At 36.3% G+C, this 24,316-nt stretch overlaps 2 protein-coding genes across 2 annotated transcripts in view; one reads left to right on the top strand and one right to left on the bottom strand.

Moving 5' to 3' along the window:
- The first annotated feature begins 7,190 nt into the window (after nucleotides 1-7,190).
- On the top strand, nucleotides 7,191-8,318 carry LOC136810761 (galanin receptor type 1-like). Its single transcript, XM_067067363.1, has one exon. It carries the CDS (start codon nucleotides 7,197-7,199, stop codon nucleotides 8,316-8,318), a length of 1,122 nt encoding a protein of 373 aa, XP_066923464.1. The 5' UTR covers nucleotides 7,191-7,196.
- An 888-nt stretch (nucleotides 8,319-9,206) lies between these two features.
- The window catches only part of LOC136810646 (synaptotagmin-5-like), a 31,003-nt gene continuing 15,893 nt past the window's right edge, over nucleotides 9,207-24,316 (bottom strand). Inside the window, exons 5-8 of the mRNA XM_067067214.1 lie at nucleotides 11,354-11,430; nucleotides 10,460-10,595; nucleotides 10,039-10,170; nucleotides 9,207-9,478 (exon numbers count right to left, since the gene is read on the bottom strand). Coding sequence (XP_066923315.1) covers nucleotides 9,389-9,478; nucleotides 10,039-10,170; nucleotides 10,460-10,595; nucleotides 11,354-11,430 — 435 coding nt within the window. The 3' untranslated portion in view covers nucleotides 9,207-9,388. The remainder of the gene's footprint in view (nucleotides 9,479-10,038; nucleotides 10,171-10,459; nucleotides 10,596-11,353; nucleotides 11,431-24,316) is intronic.

Below are 24,316 nucleotides of genomic sequence, written 5' to 3'. Positions count from 1 at the left end.
GTAGCTTTTCTAGGCCCTATGCTACCAGGGGATTGGATTCAATTCAAAAGTACATCCCAATCGAGATCAGCGAAAAATGTTGCTTTTAATTTCGCGAAAATGGCAAAAATTCCAGAAATCGAGAAATTTAATCTCGCGAAGGCGAAAGCTAATCCAATTAAAGTATATACCACTCCCTAAAATCTGATAAATAATCGATCACGAATCGATAGTTGATCGATTAACTATTTGATCGATGATTAATAAATTTTTGATCGATACAGGTAATCGATCAAAAGCTGTGGATTGATAGCCGATCGATTTTTAATCGATACTTAATTTAATCGAAGTATAATCGATCTATAATCGATAAACAATCGATGATAAAATTGATCGATAAATAAGGCCGATGAAATTTACATATGAGTTTACCGTCGTGAACTTACCCAAAAATAGATGCGGCATGATTTCATTATTCATTATTCATTATTTTCCCAACAGCACCTTATCCACCATTTCTGCCAATCATGCTCTCTCAAAATAAAAAATTTTGCTTCGCTTCAACCCTTCGCATCTTTTGCGAACGAAAAATAAAGATCGATTGCTACAGTGGCGCTAGATTTTACAAAAAACTAAAATGGCGGTCAGGGCGGTTTGGCAGATATATGGGCGGGACGCCCACTGCAGTTGTAGGATTGAGGGCGGCAGCATTTTCTGTAATAAATCTTCTTTGTTTACCCGTGTAAAAATGCGTAGAGACGATTTTAAAAGAAATATGGAAATAATGAAAAATTTATGAATTTTGAAAATAATGAAATTTTCATGCGGGTGCTTTTTAGAGATGCGGGCGGCCGACGGTAAACTCATATATAAATTTCATCGGCCTAATCGAGCTTTGAAAAAATCTTGAGTATCGATTACCTATCGATTCTATCGGTTAATCGATATCTAATCCATCGTCCATCGATTACTTATCGATTATTTATCGATTACTCAAGATTATCAATTATATCGATTAACTACGCCTGGGTATAGCCTAGTTTCATATAGAGTTTAAGTTTTTAGACTGACTGACAGATGAAGGTCAAGCCCTGCTGCTTACTTTTACAAATTGTTTTACCCTATTAGGTTTTAGTTAAACTAATCGACCGTTTTTTGCCTACATATGAGCTAAAAATTGGACGAAATGGACTCTCCAAAAAGGCCTCTAGATTTTAAGATTTGGCAGGTCAGATTGTAAACTATATGATGAAGCTTTTTGAAATTAAAAAGCTAAAGCACAATACCACTCAACTACTTACAAGTTCGGACCATCCAAGGATAAAAATTTGACCAGTTACTCTGTCATTTTCTTTTTGTCACCCAAAAAGTCTGAAAAAGTTAGGGGCGACTTTGAGCATTTTCTCCTTTTTCTTCGTGATTTTACAACTTTTGACCTCGCCCACCCAAAATTACTACGGAAAAGTCCAATCAGAAGCGTATGAACAATCAAGTCTTAGGATTACGTAATGTATCATTAGCCAACCTAAAAGCCAAAACGTAAAAAGATACAAGAGAGAAACATCTCGATCAGCAACTAGGTTACTTTGACGTCACGCATATTACACAAACGGCGTCATTCTTGCGGCGTGACGTATTCTAGATGACTTCGTATAAAAAAGTGAATAGTCCAAGGAAGTAGGGAAAGTGTGTATCAATTGTGCGTTTTTGTCTAGAAAGCATGAAATTTGGTACAGTGGTACTTTAGGGGGTAAGAAACATTTTAAGCCTCTGACCCACTTCCGGAACACCTGTTTGTGTATTTTACAGACCAGAATGCCTCCCAGGCAAGAAAAAAAGCCGTTCTGGTCTGTAAATTACTCCTATGGTTTATTTCACGGACCCAGTCCATTTTGAGATGCATATCATGATGATTTTTAGAATCAGTATGAAAAAACCTTTCCAACGGTATATGATATGACATGTTTTGGAACAAAAATAAAAAAAAATTTCGGACATGCAGACTGGTCTGTAAATTACTTCCGTAGCTCATAACTCGGACCCAGTTCATTTTCAGATATATGTTGTGATGTTTTTTAGAACCAGTGTGAGAAAACCTTTCCAACGATATATCATATGACATGCTTTGAAGATAAAAAATCTTTTCTTGCCTGTGAGGCATTCTGGTCTGTAAAATACACAAACAGGTGTTTCGGAAGTGGGTCAGAGGCTTAAAATGTTTCTTACCCCCTAAGCTACCACTGTACCAAATTTCATGCTTTCTAGTCAAAAATGCACAATTGTATTCATTTTTAGCACACTTTCCCTGGACTAGAAGGAGTAAACGTAAACTAATCCGATAAGCCCGCAAGGTACGATAAGGTGTTGATAATTTCCAGCCTAAAATGTTCTTAAACACTAAAAATCCTCATGTTAAATTTAGAAACTCTAAAAAATGAGAGAATCAAGTCTGTTCTTTGTTCTTGCCACGACCCTTGCAAATTTTAGGAAATGATGGGTTCTAACCTGACTTTTTCTGGATTTTCCGCTCTTTTTCCCGGGATAACCGGCATGACAATAAAGAGTTTTTTCTAAAAGTACGAAAAATGTTGTGTTTACTAAAAAAACTGCCTAAATTTCCGAAGTTCATTTTTCAACTACCACCCGGAGCCGAACCCGTCCTGTATACTCGTAGGGACCTTTAGCATCTAGGACGGCAACTTTGAAAAAGTACGAAACGGATTGAACAAAAAGAAAATCATTGGGATTGATATCTGAGTGCAGCTAGATTCTATTCTTTTCGTATCAATTTTCTCATGAAAATAGTGAATTGGGTAATTAATGGACGTTTTCAAATCTCAAGACGACTTGAAAATCTTTTTAAAGTCGTCTTTGGGACGAAGACGGTTAAAGGAAGAGAATTAATTATAACGTCATTTTTTACAAAAACTTAACGAGGCCCCCCCAGCGGACCCAAAATTCACGCCATCACGCCAATATTTTTTCGATTTCACGCCATCACGCCTGAAAAATTTGATTTTCACGATCACGACAATTTTATTCGATTTCACGCCATTACGCCTAGAAAATTTAGTTTTCACGCTCATATTTTGTTATATAAACTTAATTTTTGCCCACATATATGTGTGTTTGGTCGTCAATCAGTTTTTCGGCATTCTCATATGCAGTCTAGATTATATAATTTTTCCTATCGAAAACACCCGAAAAATCTAGATAAAATTTGACCTCTGTTTTTCTATTTTTGACACAGGGGTCAAATTCCAGTTTTTTTGGGTGTTCTAGATAGGAAAAATGACGTAATCTTGACTTATGCATATCAAAAATTGTTGGACAACTGGTCACATCAAAGGGCACCGATTTGAGGGCTGAAAGCTGAAATTCTACCAGTGCTCTGCGGAATTGCTCCACCTGACATCCGTAGGAACAAAAACATGCTAGATCTCAGAAACCATGCTCTTTCCGACGACCACATGCTTAACATGGTCGCCAACAACCCGCTACTTAACGGCAGGTTAAAAAGCAGATCTCCACTCTCAAGGAGGATGCATTCACTTGCTGCTGACAACACCGAGATTGTTTCCCCTCAAACTTGGGCCGATGCAAAATTGCGCCAACGCTGGAATGATTCAACTCACCAATTGAAACAATTTATTCCACTGCCCTCGAACAAACCACCTGGTCACGATCTAAAGCGCCACGAATGGGTCCTGCTAAACCGCATACGTTCGGGTTAAGGTCGTTATTGTAGTTTTATGCATCGGATTGGTCTGAGCAATAACCCTAACTGTGTCTGTGGTGAAATACAAACTCCTCAACATGTTTTAGTTTGCCAAACGATAGACATCCGAGGTGATATTAAAACAGTTGACAATGACTTTCGATATTGGATCAATTCAAATAATTTAGATATTTAATGTATGAGGGCTGAGGTATATTTGAGTAAATTGACAAAGCCCACCATGGTTGGGTAACGGAGAAATTTTTGAATTTTGAAGGGTTCAAAGTGCTATTTTAGGACCCATTTCATGTTAAAATAATTGAAATCTTTTAAAAGTACAAGCAACATGAGGGGCCATGCCCCCTGGTTCCCCCCGTTGACGGGTCCCATGGGCATTAATTGTGAATTAGCGTGAATAGTTTTCAAAAGGGGAACGAAGAGGCGCAACCATGGTTTGCGCCGACGAGAGAAAATTTTCAATTTAGTATGGCTAAAATCGCCCTCATTTACTCTCTTTTTCCAAAATATGGTTTAAACATCACAGGATTCCTTTGATCAATCTGCTTAAAATTACACCTCATAATAAACCTGTTGCTTCTTTGTGTTTAAGGATTTGCTACAAATGTATGTTTTCCTGAAATAAAAGACCTGATATCTTTGATGCATCTATAAGAATAAGCATCTAAGAAAAAGAGGAGAATGTTAGTTACGGAGGAAGCGCAACCATGGTTTGCGCTGACGGGGAAAATTTTCAATTTTCGACCCTCTCAAGCATTCGACTTTATTATTTTGAAGACTAGCTAGCAACTGCTAAAAACAAGTTACAAGGATAAATGGCAGATGAATAGAACTGTTTGCACCGTTTCTTTTATGTTTTAAAATGAGATCTATAGGAGACCCTATAGGAGGCCCACCATAGTTGGGGCCGACCAAGAAAATTTCGAAATTTAAACCCTCTAAATTGGCTAAAATGGACATAGAAATACGATTCAAGTAATAAATATAATTTTCACGATCACGCTGAACCGCAAATTTCACGCCATCACGCCTAAAAAAACTCGATTTCACGATCACGCCGGCACTTCATTTTCACGCCATCACGCCGTTTTTTTCAAAATTTCACGCCATCACGCCACGAAAAACCCTCCATCACGCCATCACGCCAACCGCTGGGGGGGGGGGGGCCTCCTTAACAACATTTCAAATTAAGGGCTGATATTAAGGGCTCTGACCATAGTCGAAAAATTGATTTTAGTATTTTAGTTCTTTAACATTTTTAACAAAGAATTGCCTTTATAAATTGCATTTCAACCAAATCCCATAAGAGTAATTAAGAATTTAATTGCAAAAATGACGTTATGAACTTTAAAAAGACGTTAATAATATGTTTCATCACCTTCTTTTATAAAACGTGCTAAGTTTTAATGGGTAATTAACCTTTTTGTTTCGAAGTTGTTTTAAACTGTCCGCAAAGAATTGACTTGTTTTAGATTTTTCGGAAAAATTTTCTAAATTAATGCATCAAAAGTTATGGCTGTTTTTCTATGAAAAATTTGGATGGAAAATTGGTCAAATCAAACAGCACTATTTTCAAGATTTTGAAGCAAATGAGCTTTTAGAAAAATTTTCCGAAAAAATAATTTTAGTTCCGTAAAAGATACACCATCTACCGCAAAATTTTTATTCAAAATGTTTTTTCTTCGGCGAAACTAAGTCTTTCAAAGTTGAAATACTCTTCTTCGCAAAAGTCTTCATTTTCTTCTTCGTCAAATTTTTTCATTGTGAGTCTTAAGGAGGCCCCCCCCAGCGGCACCCCTAATCACGCCATCACGCAAAAAAATTTTCTCCATCACGCATCACGAAAATCGCTAAAATTTGTCATCACGCAAAAAATAGCGAAAAATAGCCCAAATCACGCATCACGCCTCAAATTTTTGCCCTATCACGCATCACGCCAAAATCTTGATCACGCCATCACGCCAAAAAAAACCTCTAATCACGCCATCACGCAAGAAAAAAGTCCCAATCACGCCATCACGCAAACCGCTGGGGGGGCCTCCTTAAGTTTTCAGAATCACGGATAATTGGCCTAACAGAAAATGTATAACATGCCACAGTTTTGTGTGCTACATCAAGTAGAAATCTATATTTTGTACGTGGCAAATATTAAAAATTTACTATGGTCAGAGCCCTTAAATGTCTGAAAGGTCACGTGTCAAGTCATCATGGAAGTAGAAAACGAATATAGGATCAATTTTAGGTCCCCTCAAACGGTCCGGAATGGCCCAAGATCTACCATATCTCAGCGTATTATCATTAGCGCCTACTTTAACGGGATAAACTTTCGCGGTTGGGTCTATCCGCGAAATTCAAAAATTTCGCGGGGACTTAATACGTGTGGCACTATTGGGTGGCAATATTTTCACGATTTTGTGACTTTTACTTCAAATCATGCATGTTAGTTGTTGAAATACACATTATTTGCGCTTCTTTGATGCAAGTAACCATTCAAATAGTATTTATTTGACATATTTCGAGTTTTGTTTAGAAATATTTCGCGGATGAGGTCCTTCCAAATTTCCATTGGGACTTAATTTCGCAGATTTTCGCGGATGACACCCAAATCCGCGGAATCCGCGAAAGTTATCCCATTAAAGTAGTAAGATTTACATTTTTGAGCTCAAAAGGTGGGTTGAAAATCACTGAAAATGGCCAAAAAAGGACACTTTTTCGTCAGTAAAACATATCATTCCAGGAAAATAGTAAAGAGATTATTTGAGAAAGTCTGCTTGAGCTTTATATGAGGTTGTGTACTTTCTTTTTTTCTGCGCCAACCAAGATTGGGAAGAACAGAATTGATAGATATACAAAGTGGATCAATCTTATCGTTAAAACTGTCTCGTGAAAGTCTTGACACTTTTCACCTGCTGAGTAATGTTAGCAAGAAGCTATAGGACAAAAAAAAAAACAATTTCACATTCTCTACCTCACCCATCAAGCTTATGGTTGAAGAAGGTAAAAACTATACTCTGAACAAAAAGAAGAATTAGAAAAGGAACTATTGTGAAACAAAACCATAATCTTTCAAAATCAACCATCTGTACTTTTCAACCTACGTTTATTTCAAAAGTCACAAGAAAGAAAAAACTAATTTTTGGGGATGGAAATATTGAAAATATCAACGAAGAGATTCTCAACGTTGGAGTAATGTTCATTTGACATTCCATACATAATCTTGTGTATTGTCTGTATAATAACCATATGATATGATGAAAAAAACAAAAACATCAATGAAAAATATATAAAAGTTGAAACAAAATTTTGACAAAGATCAGAACCGAAATGTCATTTGGATCAGACCTGTTTCAATATAACACTTTAGGCTTTTCAAGTAAAAAAGTATTCATTTTGTATTTCTAGTCTGTTCAAATAAACTAGAAAAAAGGAAGCCAACAGTAGAAATAAACGAGTTCTCACATACAGAGGAGCTGACTAAGAAATGTCTCCAAACAACACCCAGAACACCTTTTCATCAGCAAGATTGCAGCAGCAGTCATTCCAAGACCAACAATTGAACATTACATCACCAACAACAATATCACTGCACGAAATTGAAATGATTGAGAATGTAACAGTCTGGATTCAACTCTTCTCAATCGTATTCTCATTCATTGGCAACTTTCTCATCATCTTTGGCACCTGTCAGATCCAACGTTTAACATTGAATAAAATGGTCATCAACTATTTAGCAATATGTGATCTCATGTATTCATTCCTACAGATTTTCATGGTCCACCGTAAATTTTACGGACATCGTTGGTATTTCGGCTCGTTTATATGTACACTGACAACATTATCACCTTGCGCCATCAGCACTTCGTTTTTCATCATCACGTTTATCTCGTACGAGCGTTATCGGTCTATAATGTATCCACTCCAGGTACGTTTCGGACGTTTGAAAATCACATTTTTCATTTTCCTCATCTTTGTTTGTTCTCTAACTCTTCATTTTCCATTCTTCATCCATATGGAAATATACAACGAAAATGGCTTCACAGATTGTGCTTTCATATGGCATGCACCACTAAAGAAATACTGGATCGCTCTAGTTTTCGTTTTAACATATCCAGTCCCAATCCTAATCTTCTTGTATTGTTATGTTAATATCATCATTAAAGTCTCTGGACGTTCACATAAAAGTATGCCACTCCGACGAAATATTCATACCAAAAATAAAAAACTATGTATCACGTTAGCAACTATTGTGGTAGTATTCGTTGTTACAACTTCTCCTAATCAGATTCTGATTCTATGGGAGAATTTTGGTAACACCAACGCTGTTGATGCCAGACAGACATACGTTATCCTCTATTCATTGTCATCATTGATTCATCTTCACGCTTTTGCGAATCCCATTATTTATAGTTTCACGGATGCCAAGTTTCGTCAAGTGTTGTGTTTTTTTAAACAAAGTAAAGAGAAGTTAAGAAAAACCATTATGATTTCAATGAGAAGGGTTGAGAAACCAGACACTCATCAGCAAGCTTTGATCATACTGGATGAGCCACATGTGATCGAAGGACCATTGTTGATGAAAGATCTTTCATTGCAGTCCTTGTAAATATAGTGACTGCTACTTTAGATACATGTACAAACTTTCGCGAAGGTGGAAAATTCACGAGATATGACTTTTGCAGGTTAAGCGGAGGAATTATTTTTTGCATAAAATTTCGTGAATCATTTAAAAACATATATATGATATTTATTACGATTTTGAAAAATTAACTACTGTCAGTATTTTTTCAGAATTTTTTGTCACAATGACTTTTGCGAATCAATATGTCAAGAAATTTCATTTTGCAAATATCACAAACGTTTCTCATTGCGAAAGTTTGCACGCCAAAGTTCTTATGAGTTTAAGAAGGAATATGATTAGTAAAAATGAAGGAAAAATTAACCGATTCCATAGTAGAAAATAATTAAATCTTTCACCTAATTTAACCAGAAAATGTAGTGTAAAAATTTGTAACAAGTATTTTATAAATTAGTATTCAAAAATATAAATTAAAAAATAATCTGTTATTAAAATACACCAAAATATAGATTTGTTGCTTGACAATTTTACAAAACATTAGAAAACTGAAGATCAATATACATACCCACCTCTCATCACGTAAATACACCAATTCAAAATTGGTCAAAAAAGAAACTATTTTGTGTCTATTAGTACCGAACTAAACAGTTTAGAAAAATGAAGATTTAAGGTTTGAGATAAGAAAGAGAATTTTATAAATCATAAAGAAAATAATTTCGAGTGTGAATTCCAATTGAAAAACCCTTTAAAAAATATACTCTTATTTTCGCCAAAAAATTTGTAAAATTACATATACCGAATCAGAAATGGTTTTAAAAAATTGTACAGGACCGCAGCACCTCAATAATGTCCAAGGCTTAATCTACAAATTAAATTAATAAAATAATGATACCTTAAGGGAAGAAATTTTTGCGGAATTTAATTTCGCGGTTTAGAGAATTTTTTGTTTAGAATATGGCCTATTTTTTTATAAAGACCGATTTTAGAAGTGATTTTTTAAATCCTGAGAATATTCGTGTTTCACGGAATTTAATTTTGCGAAAATAAATTCCGCAAAATTTGTTCCGCAAAAATTTCTTTCCTTAAGGTACAAAACCTTACATTTGCACTTCCTCAAAGGTAGGGCGGCCGTTGGAAATGACCATCTTAGCCTGTGTCCGTGCCTTTTCGCTATAACACGACACAACCTAAACATAAAAACATAATTTCAATCACTCAAACATTTTATTTGCAAAAGAAATTTTTTGAATCGTTGCATGTCATTTGGATTGTCTCAATTTGTTTGCCATTATTTAAGAGAGGTTTTTCATGTTTTATTAAGTTGCATAATTTCCACCATTATGGAAGCAAACGTTCGAATCCGCAGAGGCAAGGAACTTGGTAGATGCGACCCCTTACGCAAATCGAACGTTTGCTTCCACAATGGCGATAGTTACGTAACTTAACAAAACATGGAAGATTTCTAGAACTGAGCATACAAATTACACCCCAGCTGGCGGGGTACTTGGGCAAAAGGGGTATGCGGATGTGCCGCTGGTCAGGGTACCTTTTTTCACCTCCACGTTAAAAAAAAAAAAAAAAAACGAGCCCCACTTAGGGTCCACTTTTCGAACTTCAGCAACATACACCCGTCGGTCGACAAGGGTAGTACCCCCCCCCCGGGATTACACTGGATTTAGGATTAACTCCCAGTTGACACGAAACGTCAAAACCTCATAACCTCATAACGCCATGTTTGTTAACTTACCATTTTCCCTTGGTGCTGATCTTTGAAAAGGAACTTGGGATATCCATAAATTGCATGAGCTTTCATAGCTTCTTTGAATTCCATAGAAATCCCCTCCTCTGACCATTTACTTCGAACGTATGGTGCGTTGCGCTGGAATATAGAAAGAAAATTTGAAGTGTGAGAATTTCTCGCAGAATCACTCAAAATATACTTGTAATGCTTAGTTTTTTTTGCCCACCCGGTAATAATTATAATATAAGTAGAATAAAATGACACCTTTGGCGTTTTAAATCCATTTAGAATGATGACGCCATAATGAAACCAAAAGCTTGACAAAACTAGTTTTGAAATTTCAAAAGACTTCAAGTCTCATGTATACTGATTGTAAGGGTGAGAAGCAAAATACGGTTCTCCGTCACCGGAAAAATGAATAACTTACAAGATCTTCTAGTGGATATGTCTTTCTCACACCCCAATCATCAGGTGTCAAATTAACCAATGGAATATGGACATCACCGAGACTGATAGCTTTGCCACCATTTTGATTTTCACTTAACACTGTCAATATGACTATCCTGTGTCAAGAGAAGTTTAAATTGTTATTGGTTAATACCACTAAGAACTAAATATGTTGGATTTTCACAAGGTTTTAATCCATGAACTGAGGGTTAAAATAGGCTCTAAGAGCTTACTGGACATATTATACACCAAATGTCTTCAAATTTTAGGGAGGGTGAGTTCAACTTCCATGTTAGCAAGGCCCAGAAGTAGGAATGGGCCAATTTTGGGCCAAATTACGTTATCCTTCAAAGGTCGAACATTTAAAGTTTGAAAATTGGAAAATTGATGTTTCAATCGGAGCCAAATACAGGCAATGTACTGTGTTTACGTCTTTGTACAGTTCATGAGCTTACCAAGTTACCAAACCTTAAAATTAGGATTGAGCAAATCACGTTGTTAACCGTTCAGTGTTACAACTACTTTTGGTAAATATGGACGAAAAGGCTTACAATTGGGACGGAGACCTAAGTGAAAAGTCTCAACTGGACAGATTTCTGGCTACAGACGGAAAAGTTGTAACACTAAACCGTTACATATTTCGAGTTTACTACGTTCACTGGTAAACATATTCGCGTTCACTTGCAAGCGTATTTATCAAAGCATTGGGCCATTCTATCTTATTTTATGGATGAACATTTCCAGGGGGTAATTCGAGAACAATTTCCAGGTGGTGAAAGACTGATTATAGTTCGTCTACCGTTACTTCAATAATTTCTCCAAGGGTTTCTCGGCAAATTTTGCCATCAATTGAGGAATCTAAAACATTGTTTACCTCCGAGAAAATTCTTCAGCGTGGACATCGAATTCGAATAGTTCTTCCCACTCAGGATTCAAAGTTTCTTTCATCACCTTTAAAAGAGGAAGCGAAAGTAGAAATTATCATTAACGTCAATCATACCAATCCGTACAAACTAAAAGTTTTCTCTAATAAGGGTGGGTGTGGCTGAAGTGCTCGAACTGAACCCTTTAGTTGCCTTAGACAGAGACCTTAATTTGACGAGGCAGCAGTTTTTGCGAGGACTATTTTTGACAAAAGGCAGGGTGAATTGGTTTTTTTGCCTAAAAGGAGTCTTCTAGACCAAAATTAGGGGTTACACGCTTTTTTTCTTTTAAGAAACACACTTCTAAGAAGCATGAGACTCATAATGCCTAAAAACTAAGAAACATGAGAAAATAGTATTTTCTGAAGAACCTTCCAATAAAAAAAAATGTTTTTTTTTCTTTGCATGAAAAATAGTTTATGTCAAAAAGTTTAAAAACATGTACGAAACATTTAAGGCTCAAAAGGCCGATTTCTTAAGAAACATTGAGGCTGCTTGGTAAAACTAGTTTCTTAAAAAAAACAACGTGTATTTTAAGAAATCATGCAGAAACTTAATTTTGGCGACGAACTCAAAGGGCGCAAGGCATTTTTCTAAATTCTTTTGGTTTTGCTTAAATTTGCAAAGTTCGCCGAAATCCGGTTTTGGCCAAAATAAGTCCCCTTAAGGTAGTACTAGATTCAATAGCAATATAAGAACCAAAGCTAAGCCAATACTAAACACGGAATATCTGGCTCTTTAGGGACCTGGTGTTTTAATCAATTTGTTTTTTGTGGGATAAAACTTTGCAATGTCACAATTTTTCTCAGTCTTAAATCTCCTCAAAGCTAAAAGCCGGTCTCCACTTTCGCGCGAAATGGGCGACAGTTTTTTTCTTAACCTTTTTTGCCGGAAGAAAAGATTACGTCATAAAAAAGTTTCGCACGAACAAAAGAAAAGTTGAAGGAAGTTCTACTTTTTTCATCCGCTTCGTCAATTTCGACCAGTGGAATTGCTTCATTTTTCAACCTACCAATGATCTTACCTTTTTGCTCATGTCGCGCGAAAGTGGAGACAGATCTTAAGCCTCTCCTTAAATTTCTTTCCGACAATATTATTATATTAAGATTATAAAATTGACGTCATTTGTAAAAATACAATATCGCATAACTTATCTGACGTCAAATACTGTATACTTTTAAAGTAATTAATTCAACATTAACTTTTTTATTTCAAAAACAATTTTGTCGAGACCTTGCAAAGACTAACTTTCAACAATCTTATAAAAACTTATCAAAGATATATCAATGGAGGGCCAGGTAAGAGTGCTTTATGTTTTCATTGTTGAGTTAAGTACTATGTTAATTACTTTGATTTCAATAAATTACGAATAGAAGATCATGACCATATGCTGAAGGAATAAATTACGTTACAGGTTTTTCTCTGTAAAATTCAGAAATCTTTAGTGAATGATTTTTTTCACTTTCTCCACTGGATCGATTTAAGGGCTCTGACCATAGTGAATTTTTCATAATTGCCGTGTTTAAAATGTGTTTTCAGACTGATATAACCAACAAAACTATGGCATGTTATACATTTTCTGTTAGAAAAACTATTCCTGAATCTGAAAATTCAAAAATTGCATTGAAAAAATTTGATGAAGAAGAAAATGAAGACTTTTGCGAGGAAGAGTATTTCAACTTTGAAGAGCTTAGTTTCGGCGAAGAAAAAACATTTTGAAAATTTTTTCGCATTACATGGTGTATCTTTTACCGAACAATAAAAATTTTTGCGGAAAATTTTTGTAAATGCTTCTTTGTCTCGAAATCTTCAAAATAGTGGTTTTTCATCAATTTTTCATCTGGATTTTGCTTAAAAAAGCAGTCATAACTTTTGACACATCTTTTTAGAAAAATTTTCCGCAAAATTTAAAATAGTTCAATTCTTTGCGGACAGTATAAAGAAATTTTGAAACAAAAAAGTTAATTACCCATTAAAACTAAGCACTTATTGTAAAAGAGGGTGATGCAACATATTATTAACATCTTTTTAAAGTTCATAACGTCATTTTTGCAATTAAATTCTTAATTACTCTTAAGGGATTCGATTAAAAAGCAATTTATAAAGGCAATTCTTTGTTAAAAGTGTTAAGGAACCTGAAATATAACTTTTATGTTCAAATACCAAAATCAACTTTTGGACTATGGTCAGAGCCCTTAAACCTTATTGCTTTTGAAAAAAGTTTTCAGACAAGACTGAAAGTCGCCCGACTTTCAAACTTTGGACTAAAAAGGAGAAAACAAAGGAAAATTTTGGGAATTTTACGACCCTTAGCGGGACAAATTTGACCAATTTTGACGAAATTTCGATCTTTCAAGTTGAAATTTTCCTATTTTTCCAACCCCTAGTGAGGCCCCCCCAGCGGCACCCCTAATCACGCCATCACGCAAAAAAAATTTCTCCATCACGCATCACGAAAATCGCTAAAGTTTGTCATCACGCAAAATATAGCGAAAATTTGCCCAAATCACGCATCACGCGTCAAATTTTTGCCCTATCACGCCATCACGCCAAAAAAATCTCTAATCACGCAAGAAAAAAGTCCCAATCACGCCATCACGCAAACCGCTGGGGGGGGGCCTCCTTAGTGGGACTGAAATTTGATTTTCTGATTTTTCCGACCCTTAGCGGGACTTTGGAAGTCCAAAAAACGTACCCTTAAGGGCGGCACATACCGTACCCTCCATATGCCTAAGTACCCCCCCGGGAGTATTTATTTCCCAGAACTGGATGAAAAAGATCAAACCAGTGCGCCAAGCTGGGCAGATTCTTTTTCGGAGTTATGGCCTTTAAAGTGAATACGTGCCATGCGCAGAGTATCAGAATCTACTTGGAGATTAGATCATAGCAAGAATTTCTGATATTAAAGGATTACACGAGAAAAAAGTAAAGTTGGCCCAAGAAATGACAAAAGTCACTGATGTGAATAAAAAACTCTATAGATAAATTTTCTGCTTGACGGTCAAGGACTGGTCCTTTCTTAAAGGGTTTATAGCATACTTAAATTGAGTAGTAAAATCGTAGTAAATCGATAGTAAAATTAAATTAAATTTAAATTCGATTAAGCTGTTACTTTGCTGGGAGGTTAAATCGTTAACAGCATAATCTTGAGAAAAGCTTTCAAGCTTTTTTACCCAACTATTTTCTAAAGTTGAAATATGACAATTCGAAATCCTTGGAAATGGGTTTTTATCCAGTTCTTTTATATTATTATAACGTAACAAAGTTCTAGGCGCACGAGGGTTGAAATTCTATTGTTTTCTTTCTGAAGCTGGAAAATTGAAACATTCTCAGGACCAAAGAAGGAATCTACAGGCCAAAAACTCAACCAACGAACTATCCCTTCAAATTGATCGAATCCGGCCTCAAAAGCAATTCATAAGTGTTCTAGTTTTGTATGTTAATTACACAATACTTGCTTATACATTATCATGGTACAGTAAAATAGAGCTCATTATGTTCTATCTACCATTTTCACTTTGCAGAACTTTGTCAAACTACAATGTTAGTCGTAATATTTGGCACAAAAAAGATTTTCGAAAACCGCAAGTAGTTTTTCAGTGCCTTAACGTAGGGTTGAAAAGTATAGAGTTCTAACCAGTTTTAACATAAACCATTAGACTCAAAAGCTTGCAAATGGTCCCACTAGGCTGAGAATATAGCCTGAAAGTCATAAAGCCCCTCCAAAATCAAAATATCCAATAAGATTAAAGTAGAAAACCAAAAAATGTTATTCTCGACCGAATTTAAAATTCGGCCAATATACCCAGAAATGCCAACATATTCTGTCCATAATTGTACGATAACTGTTTTGGTTAATACCTTAAGGAAAGAAATCTTTTTTATTCAATCTTTTTGTAAATTTCCCAAAATTTCCCATTTTGTCACAATATAAACTTCTGAATTACAAAAAAATTTAAGATTGACGTAAAAACAAAATGAAATTTAATTGACGTCAAATACTTTTAAAACTTCTAAACTTAATAACAGAACGTTAAATTTAAACGATGATTAGAAATGTCTGCAAAAACATCTGATAGAATAACAAGAAATGAGCGCAAATGAATGCATGGAAAGTTACGAAAGCAAAAGAACAGAAAGGAGCAAAGGTAATTAGATGAAGGAGCAAAATTAAATAAATAGAAAGGGGCGAAAACGAATGGAAAGGAAGAAACGAAAAGGAAAGGATTAGAAAGAACGAACATAAATGGAGAGGTTAGACTTATTGTCACTTGCTGCTAGCTACAGTCTAGTGCCACTAGCGGTTATTGTTTTCAATTATTTATTTTATTTATTTATAAAACCAAATTTACTCTAATTTATGACCCTATTAAGAAGATAAGAAGGAACGAATACAAAAAAAAAGGAAGGAACAAAAACGAATAGATAGGAAGGAACGAAAACGAAAGGATAGGAAGGAACGAAAACGAAATGATAGAAAGGAACGAAAACGAAAGGATATGAAGGAACGAAAACGAAATGATAGGAAGGAACGAAAACGAAAGGGTAGGAAGAAACGAAAACGAAAGGATAGGAAGGAACGAAAACAAAAGGATAGGAAGGAACAAAAACGAAAGGATAGGAAGGAGCAAAAAGAAGAAAATATACTCTTTCACAGCTAAAAGCGAACGTGCACAACAATTTTGGTCAGTCTTTTCTTCTCCTTCTTTAGCAGTTTGAAGGAAGACCTGAGAAAACAGAGTCGTAAGAACTAAAGAAGGGAAAGAAAGGGACAAGGTGGTGAAGTGAAGATTTCAAATAGACTCTTTCACAGCTAAAAGCGAACGTGCACAACAATTTTGGTTAGTCTTTTCTTCTCCTTCTTTAGCAGTTTGAAGGAAGACCTGAGAAAACAGAGGTCGTTAGAACTGCAAGAAGGGAAAGAAAAGGGGACAGAGGTGGGTGAAGTGAAAGAGTTCAAATATACTTTTTCACAGCTAAAAGCGAACGTGCACAACAATTTTGGTTAGTCTTTTCTTCTCCTTCTTTAGCAGTTTGAAGGAAGACCGGAGAAAACAAGGTCGTTGAACTGCAAGAAGGAAAAGAAAAGGGACAGAGGGGGTGAGTGAAAGAGTTCGAATATACTCTTTACAGCTAAAAGCGAACGTGCACAGCAGTTTGGTTAGTCTTTCCCTTCTCCTTCTTTATCATTTTGAAGAAGACCAGAGAAACGAGGGTCGGTAAACTGCAAAAGGGAAAAAGGGACAGTGGTGGGTGAAGAATAGGAAAATATACTCTTTCCGGCTAAAAGCGAACAATGCACAACATTTTGTTTTAGTCGTTCTTCTCCTCTTAGCAGTTGAAGGAGACCGAGAAAACAGAGGTCGTTAGACTGCAATAAGGGAAAGAAAAGGGGACAGTGGTAGGTGAAGTGAAAAAGTTCAAATATACTCTTTCACAGCTAAAAGCGAACGTGCACATCAATTTTGGTTAGTCTTTTCTTCTCCTTCTTTAGCAGTTTGAAGGAAGACCTGAGAAAACAGAGGTAGGGAGTGTAGCATCCTTTCTCTAGATCTGGGCGTGTGGCGTAAAAAATTTGTATTATATGTTATATGTACGAAAATTTCAAAAAAAATCGTAGGGTGACATATCGACTTTGCTTCGTGTTGGATGGGATCAATTTTCTGTAGCACTATTAAAAGTATCTGTTTTGTAAAAATATTTATTGTAATAGAATATGATTGATATCAAAAGTATTGTAAAGTAAGATTTTTGATTAAAATTGCAACTTTTGTACAATTAATAGTAAGAGTGTCAAAGCTTTATCTTCTTTGCTTTTTTCCCCGCTGGGCCCAGTCTTTTTTTCTGCGATTCATTTTCAAAACAACAAAGATGGCCCTAAAAAAAAAGAATCTTTTCGTTTTTTGAGGTGCATGCATTAACTTTTGGACTAATTTATGGCCCATTGAAAGGTAAATCTTCATTTTTTTTCAGCTTTATAGTTTCAACTACCTTTGGAATGTTACATTAGTACTTTTTCTTTGTGTTGACTTTTTTGTGTTAAATTGGATTTCATCTCATAAAACAAAATGTTTTTTTCTCGGCCATGTGTTTCATGGATATCATATGGCCATGTTTTCTTTCCACAGGCTTATTTTTATTCATATGGGTCGTGTGTTTATTTCTTTTATATGCAGGAGGTTGCGGAACGACCGTGCGTTTTCGCAAAGCGAGAAATGTCGACACTAACAAATTATTTTATAAGTCAACTTTATTGATAATGTTTTCACTCACTCTTTCTTTTTTAAGAATTTAATAAGACAATACGAGGCTCAAAAATTAAATAGTTGGGTTTTTGAGCATTCAAAAACAATTCAGGCTCAAATGCAAAAAGACACCAAACTTTTAAAATATTACTGTTTCTTATAAAAAGTGCAAGTGACAAAAAAGAACACAAATGTTCTTGTGCAATGGCTGAATGACAACAACAAAGATATTACAATTAGGCTTTAGGCTGGGAGTTATCTGAACAAATTAAAAGACTTTATCCACCTTTTGTGGGTTTGAAACAATTACTTAGCTCTCATAAACTTTACAAAGACAAATTATCACAATTCAAAAATTATATTATACATTTGCCGTCAAAATTTAAAAGAAAATATGCGTAGTTTGAAAATTTCTTGAGCTTCAGCATTAGAACCTAGTATCAATCTCTTAAATGTGCTAACTCTTATGATATCGGCACTTCAAAAATGAGTATCAATTTCCGAAAGGAATCAGCAGCTAGCAATAATTTCCAGTACTTCAACTAGTGACATTTTTGGGGGGGGAAATTTTGTTTATTTTGTGAGTCTATTTTTGCGATAAGTGGTGTTCGGCAAAAGATTTCCAAGATTTCATTTAAAAAGCATCCAAACAGTCAACTAATTTTTCAAGAACCTTGTGGCAGATAAAATCAAAAACTTCTATAATCATATAAGTAATATTAAGTAATGCCTTTACATTAGTAGGCGTATAAAAACGTTCTACACGATTAATTCCTCTCCTGAATGGCGGCAATAAGAAAAAATACTCATCGTGCGATTAGACATGAAGCACAACCCAATCCCAACAAGTCAAGAGTTTATTAAAAATAAATTGTTTGCCAGTAAAAACACTTTTTTGAAAAGATATCGTGTTTGAAAATTCTTCAGCTAGCATCAAGTAACATATAGGTACTTTTATCATTTAAGTTGTCTTTTGGGCTAAAGTCATCAATCATGCTTTTGTTTATCACTTTCTGTACGTACAAATATAAATCGGCATTATTCTATTGGATGATGATCAGCTCAATGTTAAACAAAAATCTCTCGAGAGTCAGCAAGCGATAAGGAATAACAATCAATCAGCAAATCAAAATGATCCATTCATTATCGAATAATATTGAAGAAATCTATCTTAATGACGAAAATAGAACTAGTATTATCATTTTGATCTCTTTCCAGTACAGTTTCTCTTTTGTCCTAAACATTGCAGGAAACATGAAATTGGCACAAGTTTATATCATCAGGCAGACCAGTTTATTATTCTCCATCATCACAATCTGTTTAATACAGTCATAATGCTATGTATATTTTGGCTTTATGCGCTTCATTTGTTGTGGCACGTTCCCCACCAAAACCTGAACATGCTGATTCAGCCAGTCGCCGATCGGTAGTTTAAGTCACCCTTTACTCATCAAGCGCCTTCCCTGAACCCTGAAACAGAGAAAAGAGATAAAAATATTATAGGTTAGAGTAAATTGAATAAACAACAAATAAAAATAGCCTGTGGAAAGAGGCCTAATAGGCCATGAACACATGCCACATGGCCGAGAAAAAACATTTTGTTTATGATGAATGAAATCCAATTATACAAAAAGTCACACAAAGAAAAAGTACTAAGGTAACATTAGTAAGTAGTTGAAACTATAAAGTGAAAAAACTAAGATTACCTTTCAATGGGCCATAATCAACAAAGGTAATGCTGCCCTCAAAACCGAAGAGATTCGTGGTTTTCAGGGCAGCTTTGTTGGTGAAAATGAACGCAGAAAAAATGACTGGGCCCAGACATCTGGAACAAGCGGGAAAAAAGCAAAGGAGATAAAGCTTTGACATTCTTACTATTAATTGTACAAAAGTTGCAATTTTAATCAAAAGTCTTACTTTATAATACTTTTGATATCAATCATATTCTATTGCAATAAATATTTTTACAACACAGATACTTTTAATAGTGCTACAGAAAATTGATCCCATCCAACACGAAGCAAAGTCGATATGTCACCGGACGATTTTTTTTGAAAATTTCGTGCATATACAAATTTTTTACGCCACACGCCCAGATCTAGAGAAAGGATGCTACACTCCCTTTCGGGCGCTTCGCGCCCTCAAAACGGTCGTTCCGCAAACAGAGGTCGTTAGAACTGAAAGAGGGAAAAGAAAAGGGGACAGAGGTGAGTGAAGTGAAAGAGTTTATACATACTCTTTCACAGCTAAAAGCGAACGTGCACATCAATTTTGGTTAGTCTTTTCTTCTCCTTCTTTAGCAGTTTGAAGGAAGACCTGAGAAAACAGAGGTCGTTAAACTGCAAGGGAAAAAGGGGACAGAGGTGGTTAAGTGAAAAGTTCAAATATACTTCTTTCCATCTAAAGCAACGCACACTTTTGGTAGTTTTTCATCTCCTTCTTTAGCAGTTTGAAGGAAGACCGAAAAACAGAGGTCGTTAGAACTGCAAAAGGGAAAGAAAGGGGACAGAGGTGGGTTAATGAAAAGTTCAACGTATACTTTTCACACTAAAAGCGAACGTGCAATCTTTCGGTTAGTCTTTTCTTCTCCTCTTTAGCAGTTTTGAAGGAAGACCTGAGAAAACAGAGGTCCGTTAGAACTGCAGAAGGAAAGAAAGGGGACAGAGGTGGGTGAAGTGAAAAAGTTTAAATATACTCTTTCACAGCTAAAAGCGAACGTGCACATCAATTTGGTTAGTCTTTTCTTCTCCTTCTTTAGCAGTTTGAAGGAAGACCTGAGAAAACAGAGGTCGTTAGAACTGCAAGAAGGGAAAGAAAAGGGACAGAGGTGGGTGAAGTGAAAGAGTTCAAATATACTCTTTCACAGCTAAAAGCGAACGTGCACATCAATTTTGGTTAGTCTTTTCTTCTCCTTCTTTAGCAGTTTGAAGGAAGACCTGAGAAAACAGAGGTCGTTAGAACTGCAAGAAGGGAAAGAAAAGGGGACAGAGGTGGGTGAAGTGAAAGAGTTCAAATATACTCTTTCACAGCTAAAAGCGAACGTGCACATCAATTTTGGTTAGTCTTTTCTTCTCCTTCTTTAGCAGTTTGAAGGAAGACCTGAGAAAACAGAGGTCGTTAGAACTGCAAGAAGGGAAAGAAAAGGGGACAGAGGTGGGTGAAGTGAAAGAGTTCAAATATACTTTTTCACAGCTAAAAGCGAACGTGCACATCAATTTTGGTTAGTCTTTTCTTCTCCTTCTTTAGCAGTTTGAAGGAAGACCTGAGAAAACAGAGGTCGTTAGAACTGCAAGAAGGGAAAAGAAAAGGGGACAGAGGTGGGTGAAGTGAAAGAGTTCAAATATACTCTTTCACAGCTAAAAGCGAACGTGCACATCAATTTTGGTTAGTCTTTCCTTCTCCTTCTTTAGCAGTTTGAAGGAAGACCTGAGAAAACAGAGGTCGTTAAAACTGCAAAAAGGGAAAGAAAGGGGACAGAGGTGGGTGAAGTGAAAGAGTTCAAATATACTCTTTCACAGCTAAAAGCGAACGTGCACAACAATTTTGGTTAGTCTTTTCTTCTCCTTCTTTAGCAGTTTGAAGGAAGACCTGAGAAAACAGAGGTCGTTAGAACTGCAATAAGGGAAAGAAAAGGGGACAGAGGTGGGTGAAGTGAAAAAGTTCAAATATACTCTTTCACAGCTAAAAGCGAACGTGCACATCAATTTTGGTTAGTCTTTTCTTCTCCTTCTTTAGCAGTTTGAAGGAAGACCTGAGAAAACAGAGGTCGTTAGACTGCAAGAAGGGAAAAAAAGGGAAAGGGGACGAGTGAGTTGAAGGGAAAGTTATATACTCTTTCACAGCTAAAAGCGAACGTGCACATCAATTTTGGTTAGTCTTTTCTTCTCCTTCTTTAGCAGTTTGAAGGAAGACCTGAGAAAACAGAGGTCGTTAGAACTGCAATAAGGGAAAGAAAAGGGGACAGAGGTGGGTGAAGTGAAAAAGTTCAAATATACTCTTTCACAGCTAAAAGCGAACGTGCACATCAATTTTGGTTAGTCTTTTCATCTCCTTCTTTAGCAGTTTGAAGGAAGACCTGAGAAAACAGAGGTCGTTAGAACTGCAATAAGGGAAAGAAAAGGGGACAGAGGTGGGTGAAGTGAAAAAGTTCAAATATACTCTTTCACAGCTAAAAGCGAACGTGCACATCAATTTTGGTTATCCTTTTCTTCTCCTTCTTTAGCAGTTTGAAGGAAGACCTGAGAAAACAGAGGTCGTTAGAACTGCAAGAAGGGAAAGAAAAGGGGACAGAGGTGGGTGAAGTGAAAAAGTTCAAATATACTCTTTCACAGCTAAAAGCGAACGTGCACATCAATTTTGGTTAGTCTTTTCTTCTCCTTCTTTAGCAGTTTGAAGGAAGACCTGAGAAAACAGAGGTCGTTAGAACTGCAAGAAGGAAAAGAAAAGGGGACAGAGGTGGGTGAAGTGAAAGAGTTTATATATACTCTTTCACAGCTAAAAGCGAACGTGCACATCAATTTTGGTTAGTCTTTTCTTCTCCTTCTTTAGCAGTTTGAAGGAAGACCTGAGAAAACAGAGGTCGTTAGAACTGCAAGAAGGAAAAGAAAAGGGGACAGAGGTGGGTGAAGTGAAAGAGTTCGAATATACTCTTTCACAGCTAAAAGCGAACGTGCACATCAATTTTGGTTAGTCTTTCCTTCTCCTTCTTTAGCAGTTTGAAGGAAGACCTGAGAAAACAGAGGTCGGTAAAACTGCAAAAAGGGAAATAAAGGGGACAGTGGTGGGTGAAGTGAATGAGTACAAATATACTCTTTCCCGGCTAAAAGCGAACGTGCACAACAATTTTGTTTAGTCGTTTCTTCTCCTTCTTTAGCAGTTTGAAGGAAGACCTGAGAAAACAGAGGTCGTAAGAACTGCAAGAAGGGAAAGAAAAGGGGACAGAGGTGGGTGAAGTGAAAAAGTTCAAATATACTCTTTCACAGCTAAAAGCGAACGTGCACATCAATTTTGGTTAGTCTTTTCTTCTCCTTCTTTAGCAGTTTGAAGGAAGACCTGAGAAAACAGAGGTCGTTAGAACTGCAAGAAGGAAAAGAAAAGGGGACAGAGGTGGGTGAAGTGAAAGAGTTCGAATATACTCTTTCACAGCTAAAAGCGAACGTGCACATCAATTTTGGTTAGTCTTTCCTTCTCCTTCTTTAGCAGTTTGAAGGAAGACCTGAGAAAACAGAGGTCGGTAAAACTGCAAAAAGGGAAATAAAGGGGACAGTGGTGGGTGAAGTGAATGAGTACAAATATACTCTTTCCCGGCTAAAAGCGAACATGCACAACAATTTTGTTTAGTCGTTTCTTCTCCTTCTTTAGCAGTTTGAAGGAAGACCTGAGAAAACAGAGGTCGTTAGAACTGCAATAAGGGAAAGAAAAGGGGACAGTGGTAGGTGAAGTGAAAAAGTTCAAATATACTCTTTCACAGCTAAAAGCGAACGTGCACATCAATTTTGGTTAGTCTTTTCTTCTCCTTCTTTAGCAGTTTGAAGGAAGACCTGAGAAAACAGAGGTCGTTAGAACTGCAAGAAGGGAAAGAAAAGGGGACAGAGGTGGGTGAAGTGAAAAAGTTCAAATATACTCTTTCACAGCTAAAAGCGAACGTGCACATCAATTTTGGTTAGTCTTTTCTTCTCCTTCTTTAGCAGTTTGAAGGAAGACCTGAGAAAACAGAGGTCGTTAGAACTGAAAGAGGGAAAAGAAAACGGGACAGAGGTGGGTGAAGTGAAAGTGTTCAAATACACTCTTTTACAGCTAAAAGCGAACGTGCACATCAATTTTGGTTAGTCTTTTCTTCTCCTTCTTTAGCAGTTTGAAGGAAGACCTGAGAAAACAGAGGTCGTTAGAACTGCAAGAAGGGAAAGAAAAGGGGACAGAGGTGGGTGAAGTGAAAAAGTTTATATATACTCTTTCACAGCTAAAAGCGAACGTGCACATCGATTTTGGTTAGTCTTTTCTTCTCCTTCTTTAGCAGTTTGAAGGAAGACCTGAGAAAACAGAGGTCGTTAGAACTGCAATAAGGGAAAGAAAAGGGGACAGAGGTGGGTGAAGTGAAAAAGTTCAAATATACTCTTTCACAGCTAAAAGCGAACGTGCACATCAATTTTGGTTAGTCTTTTCTTCTCCTTCTTTAGCAGTTTGAAGGAAGACCTGAGAAAACAGAGGTCGTAGAACTGCAAGAAGGGAAAGAAAAGGGGACAGAGGTGGGTGAAGTGAAAGAGTTCAAATATACTCTTTCACAGCTAAAAGCGAACGTGCACATCAATTTTGGTTAGTCTTTTCTTCTCCTTCTTTAGCAGTTTGAAGGAAGACCTGAGAAAACAGAGGTCGTTAGAACTGCAAGAAGGAAAAGAAAAGGGGACAGAGGTGGGTGAAGTGAAAAAGTTTCAAATAACGCTTTCACAGCTAAAAGCGAACGTCACATCAATTTTGGTTAGTCTTTTCTTCTCCTTTTTAGCTTTGAAGGAAGACCTGAGAAAACAGAGGTCGGTAAAACTGCAAAAAGGGAAATAAAGGGGACAGGGGGTGAAGTGAATGAGTACAAATAACTCTTTCCGCTAAAAGCAAACATGCAACAATTTTGTTTAGTCTTCTTTAGCAGTTTGAAGGAAGACCTGAGAAAACAGA

Source organism: Clytia hemisphaerica, unplaced genomic scaffold (genome assembly GCF_902728285.1).
Source record: "Clytia hemisphaerica strain Z4C2 unplaced genomic scaffold, Clytia hemisphaerica genome assembly, whole genome shotgun sequence".
Classification (NCBI taxonomy): domain Eukaryota; kingdom Metazoa; phylum Cnidaria; class Hydrozoa; order Leptothecata; family Clytiidae; genus Clytia; species Clytia hemisphaerica.
Note: the sequence above shows the minus strand (reverse complement) of the source record. Positions and strands in the feature narration are given on the sequence as shown.